General features: G+C 49.9%; 1 protein-coding gene across 1 annotated transcript; it reads right to left on the reverse strand.

Annotated features, from left to right (window-relative positions):
• Window positions 1-7,359: 7,359 nt before the first annotated feature.
• C16H10orf99 (chromosome 16 C10orf99 homolog) lies at window positions 7,360-16,510 on the reverse strand. Its single transcript, XM_036829637.1, has 3 exons — window positions 16,441-16,510; window positions 14,636-14,725; window positions 7,360-7,717 (listed from the first exon to the last, which is right to left on the reverse strand). Exons 1-3 carry the CDS (start codon window positions 16,508-16,510, stop codon window positions 7,632-7,634), a joined length of 246 nt encoding a protein of 81 aa, XP_036685532.1. The 3' UTR covers window positions 7,360-7,631.
• Between the last annotated feature and the right edge of the window lie 582 nt (window positions 16,511-17,092).

The following is a 17,092-nucleotide window of genomic DNA, read 5'->3' on the forward strand; positions in this document are numbered from 1 at the left end:
TTGTTTTTATTTTTTGCCAGTTAGCCCTTTATTTTTTTTTTACTGTTTCTTTTAAAAAAATTAATTAATTAATTAATTTATTTTTGGCTGTGTTGGGTCTTCATTTCTGTGCGAGGGCTTTCTCCAGTTGTGGCAAGTGGGGGCCACTCTTCATCGCAGCGCGCGGGCCTCTCACTATCGCAGCCTCTCTTGTTGCGGAGCACAGGCTCCAGACGCGCAGGCTCAGTAGTTGTGGCTCACAGGCCTAGTTGCTCCGCAGCATGCGGGATCTTCCCAGACCAGGGCTCGAACCCATGTCCCCTGGCATTAGCAGGCAGATTCTCAACCACTGCGCCACCAGGGAATCCCTGGTTTGTACCTCTTAATTCCCTACTCCTACATTGCCCCTCTCCCCTCCCCTCTCCCCACTGGTAACCACTAGTTTTTTCTCCGTATCTGTGAGTCTGCTGGAAAGATGCACTTTAACTTGCACAGACATTCCTTGATCTTTCGTGTTACAAAATGCTGGGACAAAGCTAAGGCAAGCATTCCCTATGTTCTACACAGAGATGAGGAGGCTGCAGCTCTCTGTAGATCACCCAGTGAGCTGGAGGCACAGACAGGGTTTCCTGGGGCAAGTGTCAATGTGCTGAGAAAAGCCAGCTCTCCCTGTGTCCCATCTGCCCATCTCCTCACCAGTGGTTGTGGTGCTTTTGACTTCTTTCTCCTCAGTTCACTCAGTCAACAGACTTGTACTGGAGAGGGATAGAGAAGGAGTACCCCACATGCCGTGTGTGTGTGTGTGTGTGTGTGTGTGTGTGGTGTGATTGTCCCTGCTTTCGAAAGGAAGAAGTTAAAGCACAGAAAGGGTAAGTCACTTGCCCAGGCTCACACAGCCAGTGAGGGAAAGAGTCTGGATTCACACCCAGTTTGGCCTGGCTGTAAAAATAGTTAAAACTCTTTCCATGGCAGAGGAAGATGACCGTGAAGCTCCTGAAGCTTCAGCTGCTGAGCCCCTTGCTCACACGTCCTTCCAGAGCCCTAATTTTGTATTTGTAGTTTATATTCTTCTGTCCCCCTTCAATTGTACAGGTTCAGATCTGCTATAGTGACTAGCGGCCTGGTTTGCCTGGGACTGAGGGGACTTCCAGGGATACAGGACTTTCAATGCTAAAACCGTTAAAGTTTGACTTAAACGGGAATGAGTTAGTCACTCTAGACCGGCCCCTGTCCTCAAACAAAGCACCTGAGAACCTAGGAAAACAGCAGCTCTTTATGGAGGTTCTCACCATGGACCCTGATCTTGACCTTGTGGTGCTGAGGGTCTGGAAACTGCCTGGAGGGCTCAGTTTCTCATAGCTGGGAAGGAAAGTCCCACCTGCCATGAGACATGGGGCTTGGCCCTCATTCAAAGACCCTGGGCAGTCTCGGGCACACCTGTCACCTTATCCTCCACATGCCCATCATCCCTGCATGGTGACAAGCTCCCTCTCCCCTGGGCCTCCTCACCATGGCACCTGCTGTGAAATACCAAATCAGGTCATCTCTAGGTCAGGTTCCGACAGCTCTTCCTCAGGTCGATGTAAAACAGCTGGTCCCGCTGTTAGTAAGTGGGAATTCAAGGGCCAGCTGCCAGACTGGACATGCATGTGTGTTCTAGCCCCATCTGCCAGCATGTCACCCCAGGCTCTTGTGACCTCTTTGATCATATCTGATTTGAGTGTGCTAACCCACAGTGCCTTGCCCACATACATGCACACACATTCACACAGCTGCCCGAAAACACACGAGTTCTAGTCCCATTTGCAGACCCATTTGTGCACACCCAGCGGATCGCTCACATCTCCTCATTTAAACACGCATGCCCAGGTCACGTGTGTGCACCTGCACTAGGAGAGGTTGGGCAAGGCGCTCTCTCAGCTCCTTCTGTTGCTGAGCAGCCGATGCCTGCTTTCGGGCTCATGTTCCTAATGACCTTGATCTAGGAGGGGGAAAGTGTTGGTCTCCAGCACCCTGCTACTGCCCCAGCTGTCTGGGATGAGACCGTCTGGCAGACGAATGTCTGCCCTGGAACTTGGCATCCTGAACTGTTCTGTTCAGTTGCCAAGTTCCAACAAAATGACTGCTCATGACAGGGAAGCCGTGGTCCAGGATGGGATTTGGTACGGAGCATGAAGGCATAGGGTCAGGGGATGTACCTTCTCTGAACACGACTGTGAGGTTCCACCTATCCCAGCCCAGGTGAGGTCCTGAGGACTGTCCTCTACAGGTCTGGGTCAGGTATACCCACCTGGCTGGAATTTGGGAGTCCCTCCCTACAGCAGTGGGCTCTGCGGGGCTGAGGAGTCCTGGACATTATCTACTCTGAAATGTGGCCACCCTCTGTCCCCTTGCTGTGTCCAGGCCAGGTGTAAGGTGGCTGCCTCAGTGTCCTTTGACATGGGGATGGCATTCCTCCTCTTATCTGTCTAAGGCCTGACTTGTTCCCCTAACTGAGAGACTCTGCAGGAATCTGGGGCTGCCACCTATTCCCCCAGTCTCCATCTAGCTGGAACTAGTACCCACTTGCTGGGATTCCTGTGTCTTAATGCTGGCTCTTGGTCACTGTGGCATTCACACAGGTGGGCAGAAGCTCCAGACCTGGCGTTGCCTATTTTCACCCTATAGCAGTCTCCTTTGCTATCTCAGCCTGCCAGATGGCTGAGCCTGGGTAGGGGACATTCCCAAGAATGTCTTCTCCTCCAGAAACTAGTATGCTTCTGTCCCCAGACAGAACTGGTCCTTACTTGGGACCTTGACAGGGCCCTTAAAAGAATTTAGTGCTGTAATCTGTCTGCTTTGGTGTCTCCCCCAGAGTGCTTTGAATCATTTAGGGGAGAGACCATATTTCATGCATAGGTTGCTTCAGTATCCACATAGGTCCTGTCCCACAATAGATCCTTGATGAGCAGCTGTTGACTGGCTGAATGATGACTGAATAAATGAATGAATGAAGAGACACCTGACAGTGTCATAAGTCTTGGTTCCTGGTCCTAGTCAACAACTGACCCTCTTCAGGCCTTTGACATGCTCCCTCCCCCTCCATGCATCCATAAATGGATAGGCTGAAGTAGCCAAAGGGTATACACTGAAATGCCTGCTGAGCCAGGCAGGATGTGGAAAAGTGTGAAGTGGCTGAGGGAAAGGCAATAGGGAGTGGTGGGAACTACTGCACACGTATAAGCGTCCATATCTATAGCATATTTAAACATTGAGTTGAACAAGCGAAATGGTGGCATTTTGATGTGGAAAAGGACGTTTTCAGGTCTGACATCTTGTAATTTGATAAATTCCACCCTCTGGTTCATACTTTGCAAATTCTGAGGGGCAGGGCAGTTTGACAGATTAAACAGCAGATGAACCAAAGACCTCTTCCAGTGATGGAGCTGTTGATAACAAGCCTGCCACCTGCCTCTGGACCTGGCCACATGTTACCAGACTGCTTATGAACAGGCAAGGTCCAACCACCACTTGGGAAACCAGACTAGATACCTAGACACACCCATATCCTAGAAGTTTTATGATGCTTCCACTGCAGGGCAAGTGGCTGTGGAGTCAGTTGGAGGGAGTCACACGTGGGGTCCTGCGTGAACATTAACCAGCTGGGACTCTAGACAGTGGTTTACCCTGGACAGTTGGCCCAGAGATAAGCTCAGTGATGAGTCAGCAGTGTGAGTGGGCACACAGGGCTGTAAAATGCATGTGGTTTCCAACAGGAGGTTCTGTGATAGCTGGGGATGGAACTGGTCCCGGAGGACCCAGTCTTTTTTTTTTTTTTTTTAATTTTACTTTAATACACACATAATTTTATTGCAAAGATGTGATCAATAAAATGTTTTTCAAACACAAAAAGTATTACATTTGGATAACATTTTATGGGGAAGTGGAACATAAATATAAGTTATAAAAGAACAGTGTAGAATTACTGAATGTTACAGAGCTCATTCATGTAATTTTTTTTTGAAATTTTGAATTTTATTTTATTTATTTTTTATACAGCAGGTTCTTATTAGTTATCTATTTTATACATATTAGTGTATATATGTCAATCCCAATCTCCCAATTCATCACACCACCACCATCCCCACCTGCCACTTTACCCCCTTGGTGTCCGTACGTTTGTTCTCTACATCTGTGTCTCTATTTCTGCCATGCAAACCGGTTCATCTGTACCATTTTTCTAGGTTCCACATATATGCATTAATGTACGATATTTGTTTTTCTCTTTCTGACTTACTTCACTCTGTACCTGAGGACCTAGTCTTGAACGGGGGTGGAGATGGGGAGAGTTCTGGATCCGTTTAGTTTGGTGGAAACAGATCTGGGATGACAGTTCGGCTTCTATTTCAGAGCCAGACATTTCTCATTTCCTCTCCCTAACAGCCCTCTGTGACAGGCAGTCTTGGCCTCATTTTCCAGATGGGGAACCTGAGACTCTGAGAGGTTGTCTGACCTCCCTGATGTCATACAGTCAGCCATCACCTGAACCCAAGTCTGTCTGGGAAGCCTGTGCTCTGTCAACTGCACTAGGGGTCCCACCAAGTCAGGGAGTGTGGGCCCCTTCAGTTACCATGGAGACTGCACACTTTCTCTAGTGACACTACTGTAACCTGCCAGTGTGTTTAGATTCTTCAAGGAGTCAATTAAGGCAACAGAAGAATTCCAGTTTTATAACATAAAGTCACTTCCAGATGTCTGGGTTTTCTTTGTATACTCTTAGGGTCCCTGTGAGCCTTGAATAGCCTTATTTGTAAAACTTTCCCTGTCAACACAATACCCTTTGAGGGTTAAGTTCTTCCATCAAGTTTAAAAGCCCGTGTCACAAGTTCTGGAGAGGGCATCCCACAGGTGAGCGTGGGAAGGAGAGTGTTTGGCATTTGGACAGCGTCCGGCTCTGCATGGGCACCTCTGTTTGCTTGGGAATTGGTCTCAGTCTTTCCCTCGCTCCTCAGAGGAAGGACAGATGGGGCAGGGTGGGCGGGCAGGTGCAGGGTCCTCAGCTCCTTTCTGTGCCTCCCACCTTTGGCCTGGGCTGCTCTGAGGGCTGGTGTCCCTGGAAGCCCCTTTGGGTCACTGTCCCTCTGGCCCAAGGCTGGTATCTCTCTGGCCCTCACCTCCCCCAGGCCAGTGGCTCAGAGCTGCGGGGACTGCATTCCGGCCCCTCAGAGACAGCGTCCTCCCAAGGGCCAGGTTGTGTCTTCCTTTTATTTGTGTACCTTTAATGACTACCCTAGTGCGCCCTCAAAGATGCCGAGGCTTCTGCGGTTGTGCTTTCCTGAGGACAAGGAAGGTTCGGTGGCCGGACACATGACCTTCGAATTGCTCCTCCTGTTGACTCTTGAGCGCACGTGTTTCGTTTCGTGTGAGTGTTTTCTTTACCTTCTCTTGGGTAGGGTGGGGTGGGGGGGTGGAGCGGAGAGGAGATGGGTGAGGGATGAGGATCTGGAATGGCCAGCTCCCCCACTGCTGTGCGGCGAGGGGTTCACCTTGCAAGAGAGCTCCTGCTGAGAGTCCCACACAGCGCAGGAATGTTCACCGTGGACTTGGCCCCCAGTGCATACAGTTACCGAGCCTCAAGGCTGCTCCCCTGCTGTTCAGAAGCCCCTGGAATCCCTCCCCTCTGTCCCTTCCCTGCTGTTCTGCCTTTGTTCCAGCTCCTTCCATCTCCTCCTGATGGTCCTTCCTACCTGCATTCTCTCCTGCTCACACACAGCTCTGGCTATCCATTGTCCTCAGGATAAGCTCTAAAATCTGAGAACGTTTGGGCGCTCTCATGGCCCCAGACTGAAAACTCCACTTCCCTTTTGTCCCGCGATTTTGCTGTCCAGTTGCTAGATTCTTCTCAAATGCTCAAGTCTTCACCCCTGCTTCCCCCTAACACACACGCACACCCCCATTCTCCCGCTGGAACTCTCCCATAACTCAGTGCAAGCGTCAGCTCTCCTCTTTTCACATCCACTCCTATGCCTGGTCCTCTGTTCTTGCCTCACAAGTGTGTGGAGAAGTGATGATTTCTCAGCCCTCAAGGACCGTATTTGCTCACCTCTGAGCCTCAGAACTAGCACAGTCTGACCATTACCTACCCCAGGAATGGGTGACTGAGTGAGTGAATGAGCTCGCAAATGAAGTTTCTGGAAGGAAGGCAAAGGTCTGTCCTAGAACAAGGTAGGGACTTTGAGCTTGCCCTAGGACCGTTGTCCCCATTGCCCAGGGCCAGGGAAGCTCTGCCTATCAGCCTCGCACCTGGTGGGCCTGGACTTCTCAGACGTGCCTGTGGGGTGACGTGGGGAGGGCCTTCTCACCTTGCCGGGAGAATCAGATTAGAAGGAATTTACTGAGGGATAAGCCTCTTAGACCTGGGCCATCTGTTCCCCCTGAGCCTCCTCTCCGCAGTTCTGTGTTCACTTGGGCATAAACACTCCCCTAGGGTCGGGGACAGGGAAGGCAGGGGCTTCCCGGAACCAAGCTCCTCTGTGTGCCAGGCCCCTTGTGGGCATTTTACAGCTGTCTACTTGCCGGAGCCTCACGTTAGCCCTCTGAATAGGTCCTGGACTCTCCATCTTACAGACAAGGGAACTGACTTGCCCAGGTCACACGAAAATCCTGGGGAGGACTGGGATTTGAGTCCTGGTGTGTTGCACCAAGACCCTTGCTCTTGTCACTATTCCTCACTCCCCCCTTTTCCTGGTTAGGGCGTGCTGTGAGGAAGGTGTGGCCTGCAGGAGAGACCTCAGGGTGTGGGCTTCCTCTAGTAGAAAGCTGTGGCTCAGGCCCTACCACCAATTTTCTCAAGCAACCCTGTGCCATGCATTTTGTTTATTTATTTACAATTTGTTTCTTTGAACGTTCTTTCCAGCAGATTCACATCGGGAAGTCAGGAAGGGGTTCCTTCAGGAGCCATGGGACGTGGGGCTTAGGTGTATCTCAGGACAGATGAACCTCTGCGTGGCTGGTTGGCTGCTCTTGGGCTCCTGTTACCCTGCACTCTGGCAGGCTGGGAAGTCTCCAGATTTGTAGCTGCCACAGGTCACGGTGGAGTCTTGACTATCAGCGTTCAAGGGGCCAGGTGAAGACTGAGGCCAGGTGGGCTGAACCTGGAACACCATAACTCTGAAGGTTGGTGGCATGATTGAGACCAGGATCTGGAGTTCTGAAACTTTCCCAGGGCCTTTGCTGCCTGACATGAAGCCCTCCAACGTCCCAGCTCGCTGCCATGAAGGTTGAAAGGGGTTAGTGAAGCCCGTTGATGCCTTCCTTGTATGTTTTGTCTCGCTGGATTTTATATCTCTGAAGCCAGCATGAGCCCAGAGGGTTTAAGTTACTTGTCCAGGGCCACACAACAAGACAGGCATTCCAGAACTTTGACCTTTGAATCCATGTTGTGGTTTTCAGAAGATTCTGGTTCTGGCTTTTCTAAAAGGCAGCATGAGCACAGTGCAACATGGCAGGCAAGAAATGTTGTGTCTTTAAGAGAGAAGGCTCAGGTTCATGGGCAGAGGCTTTGTCGTCAGCCCCAACTTTGAGGGGAGCATCCTGGGGGAACCTAAGTCTTCTGGGTGCCTAAGGCACTGAGCATGAGGGTCTCGGCTATATGGAGCCTGTTTTGGGGAGCACTACACCTGTGGGAGTGCCCCAGGCACCACCCAAGAGCGGGGCTTTGGCTTGAACTTGCATGGTCTGCAGCTTCTCACATGGTGTCCTGGGAAGGAGCAGTGGGCAGACGAGACCAGACAAGAGGCAGAGAGGCAGACAGAGTCAAGGCGGGGGAGAGGGGAAAATACAGTTAAGATTAATTTTTAGATACAAAGATTTTTTTAAAAAAATTAAAGCAAGAGTCAGATCTTACCCTCCTTCCTGGAGGCCCAGAGGGGGATTTTCATTGCAAACATGACCAGCCCAGGCTATTTCTATCCCAGCAGGGAGTAATCTGATTTACAGGCAGAAGATGGAGAGAAGGTAGTTTATCTGTTCAACTGTCTCTGTCAAGAGCAGAGTCCACTAAAGTTGAGGGGTCCGGAAGGCCTGTTTCTGATGGTGATGGTGCGAGGGTTCACCCACACCTACTTGCAGGCCCTTGGACCCTCAGGCTGTCTCCTCCCTGTCTCAGGCAATATGTGTCTCATCTTCTGACAGGCCAGTCCCATTTATGGGAGGCATAATCCATAAGGAAAAAAAAACCTGCATGCATTAAGCTAGTCTTCCTAGGTCTTTTTTTTTTAAAATTTTTTTGATGTGGACCATTTTTAAAGTCTTTTATTGAATTTGTTACAATATGGCTTCTGTTTTATGTTTTGGTTTTTGGCCACGAGGCATGTGGCTTCTTAGCTCCCTGACCGGGGATCCAACCGGCACCCCCTGCATTGGAAGGCCAAATCTTAACCACTGGACTGCCAGGGAAGTTCCCATAGTTTTTATTAAAGTAATTAATTAATTTATTTATTTATTTTTGGCTGCCTTGGGTCTTCGTTGCTGCGCGCAGGCTTTCTTTAGTTGCTGTGAGCAAGGGCTACTCTTCGTTGCGGTGCACGGGCTTCTTGTTACGGTGGCTTCTCTTGTTGCAGAGCACGGGCTCTAGGCGCACAGGCTTCAGTAATTGTGGCTCGCAGGCTCGGTAGTTGTGGCACACGGGCTTAGTTGCTCTGCGGCATGTGGGATCTTCCCGGACCAGGGCTTGAACCCGTGTCCCCTGCATTGGCAGGCGGATTCTTAACCACTGCGCCACCAGGGAAGCTCCGTAGTTTTGTTATTTATTTATTTATTTATTTATTTATTTAGGCTGCGCTGGGTCTTTGCTGTGCACAGGCTTTCTCTAGTTGCAGTGAGTGGGGGCTACTCTTCGTTGCGGTGCGTGGGCTTCTCACTGCGGTGGCTTCTCTTGTTGTGGAGCACGAGCTCTAGGTGTGTAGGCTTCAGTAGTTGTGGCACGAGGGCTCAGTAGTTGTGGCTCGTGGGCTCTAGAGCGCAGGCTCAGTAGTTGTGGCGCACGGACTTAGCTGCTCCACAGCATGTGGGATCTTCCCAGACAAGGGCTCGAACCCGTGTCCCCTGCATTGGCAAGCGGATTCTTAACCACTGAGCCACCAGGGAAGTCCCCATAGTTTTGTTTTTAATAGCACAAAAAAATTCTGGAAACAATCTGAATATCCTATTGTAGAGAAATTGTTAATTAGTAAATGGTACCTCGTGATGATGGAAATGTTTAACAATGATAAAACCCTGTGATTATGAAGACTATATAGCATCACGAAGAAAAATGCTTACAATGCAATGTTAATTTTAAAAATTAAAAAATGAGGTACAATAAAAATAAAAATAAGTAAGCATGTTTGTAGTAAAAAAAAGGAAACACAAATGAATGAGGAGGGTTATTAAATTATGGTAATGAAATTCTTCTTTTTCCTGTTCTCGTTTCTGGATTATTACTATATGCAAGGTGGTATGATAGTTAAGAACATAGAATCTGGAGCCAGATTATTTGGATTCAAAGCCCAGCTCTGCCACCTACTTACCCACCCTAGCTGGGTGACCTTCAACAAGTTACTAAACCTCTCTGTGCTTTGGCACATCATCTGTAAAAATGAGGATAGCAAAAGTATCTAACTCTTAGGATTATTGTGAGGGTTAAATGAGTTAGCACATGTAAGTGCTGCACAGTAATTGCTATATAATCACTAACTATATGAAAAATAAATTTAATTATCATAATTCATCCATAGCTTCATCTCTTAATCATAAATAAGTGCTAATATTGGTGTAATTTTCTCTTTTTCTTCCTATTTGAAAGTGCTTTTGCCTTTCCATAGTGATAACCATAGTAATATACACTGTAAACGACTCCTTTCTATTAATATCATATTGTGAGAGTTTTCCACCAGCATTTTTGACGGAGAACCATGATTTCCTGATTACTGTTTCCCCTCCACCCCCTGTCCCCACCCTCAGGCCCCAAGATTCTCTCCTGTGGCTCCTACAATAAATACTGCAGTTAACTGATTGCAAATATGGGTGCAATTCTCCACCCTCCCTTTGCAACGTGACTTTGCAGCTTCTCTCATCATGACAAGGGGTCTATTTCCCTGCTCCTTGAATCTGGCCTGGTGACTTGCTTTGACCAAGAGAATGCAGTGGAGATGAAGGTGGACTAGTTCTGAGGCCTGAAGAGGCCTTAGGTACTTCTACTCACATAGGTGGAGCCCTGCAGCCCCAGGTAGACAAGTCTGAGTTTGCCTGTTGGAGGATGAGACACCATGTGGAAGAGAGTCCAGTTGCCCAACTGAGACCATCCTAGCTTCAGACCACCAACCCCCAAACATGTGAGAGAGCCCAGCCAAGCTCAGCAGAAGTGCCTATCCAACCCTTGGAAGAATGAATGAGCCCAGCCAAGACGAGAAGAACCATTCAACTGACCTGTAGACACATGGAAAATGATAACTACTTATTGTTTTGGGCCACTGAAGTTGGAGGTGTTTTGTTATGCAGCCGTGGCTGACAGGTATAATCACAAGGAGCAAGACTGCTGATCTGAGCCCCTCTGATTGGTCCACTGGGCAGTATGGGCCGGGCACCCTCTCCACCTCCTCCTTTCCTGCATCCATTTTACTCAGGCCCTCGTGTCCACCCTGCTACCACCCAAAGTTGCCAAAATCCTCAAGTCATCACACTCCTGGTCCTCAGTGGGTAACCTTTGTCTCTGCAGTCTGGGCTCCTTTCTGAAGACAGTGGCAACCCCATGGTGGGGAAGAAATCTCTCTGTGTCCCTTTCAGCCCCTCTCTCCCACTATGGGTCAAGTCATTTTGCTGGGCTTCAAAGCAGGGAGGGTGGCACAGAGCTCTCAGGCCTCGGGAAGTCTGTGGGATAGGCAGGCACACTCTCAGACTCGAGGGACCCTCCCACAAGGCTGCCCCAGCCTTCCCGAGGAGCTCCCTCTCACTCACAGCCTCAGAACACATGGATGGAGGGCAGCTTGACAGAGTCCCCAGGGTCACAGAACTTCCCAGCTGGTGGGGTCTAGACAGCTGTCAGTCTGAGCCCAGCCTAAACCTGAGGCTCCTCAAGTGCTAACAGAATCAACAAATTGAACATTCCTTTTAAAAGTGCTGCCACATAGATTGCTACAAACTTTTCAAATGCTTTATAGAAAGCCCTTTTTTAGTAAATTGGTAAATGTGGTAAATTCAGCAAATTGGCCACTCAGCACATTGATTTTTGACAATGGTTTTGTCAAATTGACCCAGAGTCCTGTGCCTGCCGCTTCCTGTCACCGCCACAGTCCTAGAAGAGCACATAGGTAAAAGCCATGCTCAGGAAAGATGCCTTAGATTGGAGGGTAGGTGATATTGTCCTTCGTGTGTCACAGCTGGTGATGTCAGCTCGGGGACATCCTCCAGGCTGCCCCAGGTTACCTTTTCTTTCGACAGACATGCACAGACACTCCTATGTCAGTGAACTGGGATAGAGAGGCTGAATTCCCAGAGCCTGGCACACCCAGTGTCCCTGCTGTTGATTCCACAGCGTTGAGTGAGCCCCAGGGTCAGCCCTGGAAGACGGCGGTTGGAACCTCCAAGCCTGGGCGAGCTCAGACTTCCTCCACAGCCACGGGAGGGCAAGTTTACGGAGTAGCTGGTGCCAGGCCAATGCCTGGCTTTATAGTCACGACCCCACGGACAATGAGGTAATAGACTCTATGAAAATATAGAGTCCATTATTATACCCTTTCACAGGTGAGGAGACTGAGGCTTAGCAGAGCTGGGGTACCTGCTCAAGGGCACACAGCTAGCCGGTGGTGGAGCTGAGATTCCAACCCAGATGGAGCTTTCCTTCCAGAAAGTATGCAGTCTCCCTTGGGCACGCGCATGTCTTCATAAGCGTGTTGCTGGAAACTTCTCTCTCTGGAGGAGACTGTTGCAGCGGAAGGAGGAAGACAGATCCAAGTTCCTGGCTCTGCCTCGGAGTCTTTCTGAGCCTCAGTTTCCCAATCTGTAAAATGGTGACCATGCTTCCCCAGGGCAGTTCCAAGGATTTAAATGAGACCACAGGATAGGGACCTAGTAAAAATGTTTTTTGCTCTTCTTGTTCTAAGTTGTTTGCAAATTCCTGCAATGGAATTTAGAAGACATATACACTAAAAGAAATCCAGACTCAGCACGGGAGCCATGCACTTAGATTATTCTAAAGTCTTGTGTGACTGAAAAAAGAGCTGCCCTTGTGCTGTGCACAAGGAGTTAACCCAGCTGTTTCCTATGAACCGTGTGGGCTTGTCTGTGCGTGTGTGCGCACGCACCATGCATCCTTAACTTCTCTTATGTTTATTGTGATGAAAGAAATTTTCACAGGGAGTTCCCTGGTGGCCTAGTGGTTAGGATTCTGGGCTTTCACTGTCGTGGTCTGGGTTCAATCCCTGACTGGGGGACTGAGATCCCACAAGCTGTGCAGCGTGGCCAAAAAAAAAATTTTTTTTCACATATTGAGAAATAGCGAAGTCATTCTGGCTTATACATGAGTTAACTTGAATTTTTTTTTAAATATATTTATTTATTTATTTATGGCTGTGTTGGGTCTTCATTTCTGTGCGAGAGCTTTCTCCAGTTGCGGCGAGCGGGGGCCACTCTTCATCGCGGTGCGCGGGCCTCTCACTGTCGCGGCCTCTCCTGTTGAGGAGCACAGGCTCCAGACGCGCAGGCTCAGTAGTTGTGGCTCACGGGCCTAGCCGCTGCGCGGCATGTGGGATCTTCCTGGCTCGGGGCACGAACCCGTGTCCTCTGCATTGGCAGGCGGATTCCTAACCACTGCGCCACCAGGGAAGCCCCTTAACTTGAATTTTATGCTAACTAAAATAGCCTGTGTGTGGCCTATCAAACATACATTGTACATCTGCTTTGAATATTAAAAGGGCACATTGATCAGAAGTAAAGAATGCCCATGTTTAAAATATAGATTAAACGCCCCTCTTCCTGGGATGCCAGCGCTGGTACTCCTTTGATTAGAATTCCTTCCCAGGTGCCAAGGTCATACTGAGTCGCTGTGTACATGCTGGTCTGTTCTTTTTTTTTTTTGAAACCTTGAAGAAATGCAACCCTGACTTGTTTAATGTTCTTTGTTCTGACAAGATAAAAAACTGTGCTGAAAACCCTGCTTCTCCACGACATTTTCTCAGAGTAATCTGGGAGGCGGGCTTCTGCGCCAGTCCTCAGTTTGGCTCAAATCAAACTACTTTCTATTCTTATTATTGATTGTTTATTGATTACCTTCATCGACAAGGGCCTCTGAGCAAGCCCATCCTGGGGAGGGGTTGCAGGGTCTGAGCATACCCTGCCCCTCCCCATGGGGAAGGACTCACACACCTCCTCCTCCAGGCTGGAGCCTCCGGGGAGAGCAGAGCTGCAGTCAGCCAGCCCGGGCCGGGCCTCACACTCGGGTTCAGTGTGTGAGAAGTGGTTATTTTTACCCGGCCCCAGCGGGATGTGAGGCCAGCCTCAAAGGAGGGGCTCTCAGCTTCTCCAGAGAAGTGGCCCGAGGCTGAGCCGGGCAGCCTGCCTCCCTCCCTCTGCTTCACACCCAGGCCCTCGCCCGCCCCCAGCTTGGTGCACAGGACTCTCGGTAGCTGGGAGGGGTGTGGGAGCTCGGCTCTGATCACAGGCTCCCTGGGCCACGGCCCCAGAGGAGCCAGCAGGGCTGGGGCCTTCTCAGACTTCTGGGAGGGGGCCTTAGGCTGCAGGGGCGGCAGGCAGGAACCCTGGGTTTGTGTCAGGCCTGGCTGGCTTTTGCCATGGGGGCTCTGCCTGGCCCAGGCTCTAGGACCCTCCTACCAAAGGCCAGCCGAGGTCCAGCCGTCCTAACCTTGCACCCCGGGTCAGGCAACTCCCATGTGTCAGCCTGCCCCTGGCCTCGTGCCCCAGTCCGGGGAGCTGGGTGCCTGCAGCCCTCAGCTGGCCCGTCTCCCTCACTCCCCAGTCCCCTCCAGGCCTTGGAGGAGAGGGCAGCCTTGTTCTTCGAGACCTCGCCCTGGCAGGGAGCCTGGATCTGCGCCTCTAGCCTGGCGCCTTGGACTGGTGCTGCTTGCCCACAGCTCTGGGACTCCCTGGACCTGTGGGCCCCATCCCCTCTGGTCACCCCGCCTCACGTGCCAGCTCCCTCCCGAGGCCAGCCCTGCCTTAGTTCGTAGCTTCCATGACTGCCTCCAGACTCCCCCCGCCTCTGTCTTCAGGCCTCCCTTTTGCCCATCTCCTGCCTGCTCGCCTGCTGCTTCCCCTGCCTGCCCTGTCCCCTCCACACTCCTGGTGCCAGTTCCTTGTCTTTCTTCAGGTGGCACAAATGTCACCTGCTTTGATGCCTCCCACCCAGGGTAAGGGTCTTCCCCATCCCATTTTCTAATTGCATCCTGTTCTTTCCCTTGCGGGAATGTATTCAGTTCAAGGTGATTAATTGTTGACTTTTGGGGGGGGTCAGTTTCCCCCACTAGACGGGAAGCTCAGTGAGGGTGAGATCACGTCTGCTTGTGGCCCTTCCACAAAAGCGCCTGATGTCCCCCAGGCACGGGGGGCAGGGGGTGCATACACGGCCTGTCCCATGGCCTCCCCAGGGCTTCTCCTTACACCTGAGCAGGTGCGTGGTGCTTACCTTTCCGGGTCATCAGGTCAGGACCAGGAACTCGGGGACAGCAGGGCTTGCCTTTCCCGGGCTTGGCAGGATGCCTCGGATGCCTTCTCCCTGAGGGTGGACACAGGGACAGAGACCCTCTCTTAGCGTGCTTGGGGACGCCAGGGACTGGGTCTGTGCAGGAGTGACAGGAGGGAACTTCAACTCCCAAGGCGGAGGGCTCAGGAATGTTTATTCAAGGAAACTCAGGATGGGCCAGGCTACAGGAGGGCCCGTGGGAAGAGTGGGCCTTGAGGTGATCTATTTTCCATAAATAAAAAAGTCAGCTTGGGGAGGTACTCTGCCTCCAGAATACGTCTTCCTCATGTCCCTGTCCGAGTAACAGTTCAGCACTGTCACTGAGAAGTGTCTATGCCCTTTGACACAGTAATTCTCTCCCTTTGGTAATCTAAGAAAATAATCCTAAACTTAGGAAATGTTTTAGGTATACACATGCTTTTTACCATATACTTAAAATAGTGCAAAGTTGTGACTCATTTGAATGTCTAAACATTCATAAAATAATTCATCACAGCACATTCACTTGATGGCAGGTTATACCTAAAAATATTAGTTAAATAACACCACTTTGGGGAATCTGCTAGAGATACTCCTAAATGGATAGGAAACTGAATGAGGAAAGGTATTCATCTTCATTGAATTGTCATTAAGGTAACACTGGCAACCTCTAACTTTTCCAACAGAAGAGGTCTGATAAATTGCATTGCTATGGACCGTGTTTATGAGGAGCTCTAATCACTGTTTTCCATGTTGTATATGTGGCAATGTTCACTGCAGAAACTTTAGAAAACAAATACTTTCTATAATCCTACCGTGCAGACAGATAATGGCTGCTGTTGACATTCTGGTATAAATGCTTCCAGATTTCAATCATAAGTATTTTTGGTGACTATAATAATATAGTGATAAATAAAAGAGATACAAGTTTGAACATGCAGAGAGTTTTCAGTTACAAAGATGCTTGTATGCATACCGAAAAGAAATAAACAAAATGTTGAACATGGCCACTCTTGAGTCATGAAACTATGGGTGTTTTTCCCTCCATATTTATTTCTATATCCCCAAACTCCAATAAATGTTAAAATAACCATAATTGCTAAAACAAACAAACAAAAAAAAGTAGGCAGTTTTTAGAGGGTTAGGCAAGAGCAAAAGCTCAAAATATTCAGCTCTCTGAATTGATAAAGACAGAAGAGCTAAATACTCATATCCATGGAGGTGCAAGGGCTCTCTCCCCCAGTTCCAAATGCACACGAACATGGCCCCCACCACGTACTCTCATCCCATCTGTCTGCCACAGGTGTTTCTTGTGCGTGAGATTTGGGGGTGTTCAGACTCAGATGGTCTACTAATTAATTTATTCATTCACTCAACACAGATGGACTGTGGTCCAAGCTTCATGCACGTGTAATAGAGAGGCTCCAGAACTTCCAGCAAGGTAGGACTTCGGTGCACGAAGCAATCTAGCTGGCAGGTTGTGTGTCCGAGTGGTAAGCACACTGCATTTACTTAGTTTTTGTGTGTGTGTGTCTGGGGAGCTGGGGCTGTGGATGGAGATTGCAGGGGTTTAAAACTCCCGAGCCACCCCCGGTGCTGCCACTGTGGATAGAGGTGCTGTACAGGTTCAGGGGTGACAGCCCGTCTTTCAGGGCCCAGGACTGCCTGTGAGGGCCTGCCCTCCAACATTTCCTGATTCCAATCTTCCCAGACATGGGAATCCCTGTTCAGGGACCAGCACCCTGGGCGGGGGACGGGGAGAGTCCTACCTTCTGCGGAGAAGACGGACAAGCAGAGAAGCAAGATGCAGAGTAGTCTGGCGAGGGCTAGAAACCTCATGGTGGCCGGGTGGGAACCGCACGTCCCGGGGAGGCCGCTGTGCCGCAGAAGTCCTCCCTTGGGGCCACCGGGGACCTTTATAGAGTGGCAGAGAGAGAGGTGTTTCCTGGTGGGCAGGGCACCAGCAGCCTTGGAATTCTCATAAAGGGTAGAGTCAGCCCCTCCCAGGAGGAAAATAAACTCAGCTTTTCGAGAAGTTGACAGCATTTCATGAACTGTAAAACAGAAAGCTATAAATGCCCAGCCCCAGGAAGGAGCTCCCGACAATGGCCTCAGAAAGCTCCTGGCAGGGAAGAGCCACTTCCCAGGGTTGAATATTAACTTTTAGTGTCAGTATTCATTCCATCAAATACATATTTTCCTGTTCATTCCTTAGATGTGGCAGGGAGGCCCATAAAACCCCTTGCAAAGCCTCAGGGAAGAGTCTTGAGCAGTGAATGAAAAATAGGGAACACAGTGCTAGGAATCAGAGGACCTGGGTTTGAGTCCTTGCTCGGCCACATAACCGCAGTGTGTCCTTGAATTTGCCGTTGAATAGCTTTGAATCTGCTTCCCGTCTGTGAAATGGGCACAGCGCTCTCT

This window comes from Balaenoptera musculus, chromosome 16 (assembly GCF_009873245.2).
Source record: "Balaenoptera musculus isolate JJ_BM4_2016_0621 chromosome 16, mBalMus1.pri.v3, whole genome shotgun sequence".
Classification (NCBI taxonomy): Eukaryota; Metazoa; Chordata; class Mammalia; order Artiodactyla; family Balaenopteridae; genus Balaenoptera; species Balaenoptera musculus.

Coding starts and splice junctions, on each gene's coding strand:
- C16H10orf99 (XM_036829637.1), bottom strand. CDS start 16,510: ATGAGGTTTCTAGCCCTCGCCAGACTACTCTGCATCTTGCTTCTCTGC. Junction 14,726..16,440: donor GTCCGTCTTCTCCGCAGAAG/GTAGGACTCTCC, acceptor GTCCACCCTCAG/GGAGAAGGCATCCGAGGCAT. Junction 7,718..14,635: donor TGACCTGATGACCCGGAAAG/GTAAGCACCACG, acceptor GCTCCTTCCCAG/GACACCATGTGAGAAGCTGC.